Source organism: Octodon degus, unplaced genomic scaffold, assembly GCF_000260255.1.
Source record: "Octodon degus isolate 3935 unplaced genomic scaffold, OctDeg1.0 scaffold00049, whole genome shotgun sequence".
Classification (NCBI taxonomy): domain Eukaryota; kingdom Metazoa; phylum Chordata; class Mammalia; order Rodentia; family Octodontidae; genus Octodon; species Octodon degus.
The window spans coordinates 2,835,554-2,837,950 of record NW_004524625.1 but is presented as its reverse complement, the minus strand read 5'-3'; the positions used below and the strand labels follow the sequence as shown (position 1 = coordinate 2,837,950).

The window sequence follows — 2,397 nt, the reverse complement described above, 5'->3', positions numbered from 1 at the left end:
GCATTCTGCCATATATTTCAAAATTCAACAGAAATTCAAAGCATTTGCCCATCATAAGGGTAAATATCTATCAATGAATAATCAAACATTTATTGACCTTCCCTACATATACTGAGGCTTTGGTTATCAGTTTTTCAGTACTGATTAGCACCAAAGCACTGACTGTGGCATAGCCATTGGCCAAGAGCATTTGGACACAATAATGAATGGGGACATTCTTCCACAACATTCCAGAAGTGGAAGCAATAACACTGTCTGAAAAGTACATGATCATAAAGAAACTCATGAGCAACAGAATAGTCTGGGTGGCCCTTCGTTCTGGAGATGCTTTGGGGGACAAGCTGATGCTGCGAAGGTACTTTGACTGCTTTTTATGCCAGTATAAGAGAATTACCATGTACCCACTTGAAAGCACCATGAGCCCTATGAAGAACACATCCCTGAAGGTCATGAGTGAAACATACATGTACTTGACTGAGTAACTAATGGGCCAAAGAGAGCAGGATTCAGTGACAAACATAAGACTCTGTGAAGACACATTAGGGGTGGCGACAGTGGAGATTAAGAAACGACTACTGATGATCATATTGAAAACCCATAAAAAGAGAAAGCAGCACAGGTTCTGATGCAGGGTTTTCTGTTTGAACCTGGCCAGGCAGGAGCTTCTGGGGCTGAGGGTGATGGCCTGCAGGACACTCAGCAGGCAGGTGGTACAGACGGAGAGACCTCTCATTAATCTGTACAAATAGAGAACACATTTGCATGTGATGTCATTCCAGAAATCCTGAAAATGAAAAATATCTATATACATGAAACCCACAGTTAGGAGCATAGTTAAGTGGATAAAGGCCAAGTGACCAGTGGTTAGATCAGTGGGCTTGGGCATGTGCTGCAGAAGAACTGTGAGGAAATGAAAAAGAAGGACAGTGTTGGCCATGATCCCAATACTGACTTCAAAGAAAAACATATTTTGTATGGGAACAAAACTGGACAATCTGGTGCTTTTCTTTGTCTCCATTGTGGAAGGAGCACATAGTAGATATCTGAAAGAAAAGCACAGACAATTCTTTATCACAGATATTGCCTCCTTCATCAATCTCAACCAACACTGCACCTTTGTCACAGTATGTAGATTCATCCCAGTGTGTCCCATTTCCTCTTCCTTACTCAAGTCCACCCCTTGTCCTTCTGGATACTTCCCAGCTCTCTCCTATGGCCTACCTGCTTCCAATCAGTGGTGGATCTTGAGGCCTCAGCTGGGGCCCCACACTATCCCTGTAATAAAACTTTCATATTATGAGTGATATTTGCATATTTTGTGTCATTTTTAGTTTTCAAAGTTTGGTCCAGATTCTTATTCACCTTTGTATCTGTATTCATGTATTCAACAAATTTAATTTTTTTTTCTTATTATGCATCCAGGACAAACAACAGAACATGTCATCAATGTGGTTATTTGGCTGTCTCTGAGTTTTGTGGATAACATATTGTCATAATATATAGCACCCTTAATGGTCATATATTTCATGTATTTATAAATGATGTATATCTATTCCCTATGAATATATTTTATGAAAGTTAAAAATGTGTCATGTAATATTAAATAAATAACATCAATAGATATAATAATTCTTAAAGATAGTATTTTAGAATAAATTATAATATGAATTACAAAATTGTCTTCTCATGTCATACCTCTGAAATTTAAGATACAGTGTATTTTTGTCTTAAATAATTGACCCTTAGCCAATATGTAAATGTATAAAACTGGTCAAGGAGAATAATCAAATCATTTATAAGCTGAGTGGAGATTACATTATTTTCAGCATGTTTATAAAGCATTGTGAAGACAAATGTTTATATTATGACAGATACGTGCCTATCCCATAGAAATACACAATGTTGAAGGTATTGTGAGAAAGTTAGGTCTTTTCCTAAAAGTGGTAAATCTTGTTTGGACCATAAAAGTTGATATTCTTTCTTCAGAGCATTAATCTAGGAAAGTAATACAATTTGTTGTACTCATGATCACTAAATTGCATTAGCTCCCATAGAACACTCTGAGAGGGCCAGGGAGATAGCTCAATAGCACAAGTACCTGCCTCACAACCACAAGGTCATGAGTTCAAGCCCTGGTACCACAAAGAAAGCAAAACAAAACCACACTGAGAAATAACAGAAAATCCAGCAGTATTCAAATATTGTATTATGGATTACACACTTATGTATTAATGAAATGTAAAAGCATACCCCATGTGTTTCCACACTATATTTGTATATAATTGACATAAAAAGGTATATAGAACATATCATTTTATAAAAAATATTCTGATAAGAAAAAAAATAAAGGAAAATCCATAGAATATCCACTTCTAATGTGTTGACACCATTAAGTTA

The 2,397-nt window shown here is 36.4% G+C and overlaps 1 protein-coding gene across 1 annotated transcript; it reads right to left on the bottom strand.

Annotated features, from left to right (window-relative positions):
• Positions 1 to 70: 70 nt before the first annotated feature.
• LOC101565888 (vomeronasal type-1 receptor 90-like) lies at positions 71 to 1,018 on the bottom strand. The gene has a single exon (XM_004632592.1). It carries the CDS (start codon positions 1,016 to 1,018, stop codon positions 71 to 73), a length of 948 nt encoding a protein of 315 aa, XP_004632649.1.
• Positions 1,019 to 2,397: the final 1,379 nt, after the last annotated feature.

Excerpts from the sequence above, each read along its gene's own strand:
- LOC101565888 (XM_004632592.1), bottom strand. The coding sequence starts at position 1,018 with ATGGAGACAAAGAAAAGCACCAGATTGTCCAGTTTTGTTCCCATACAA.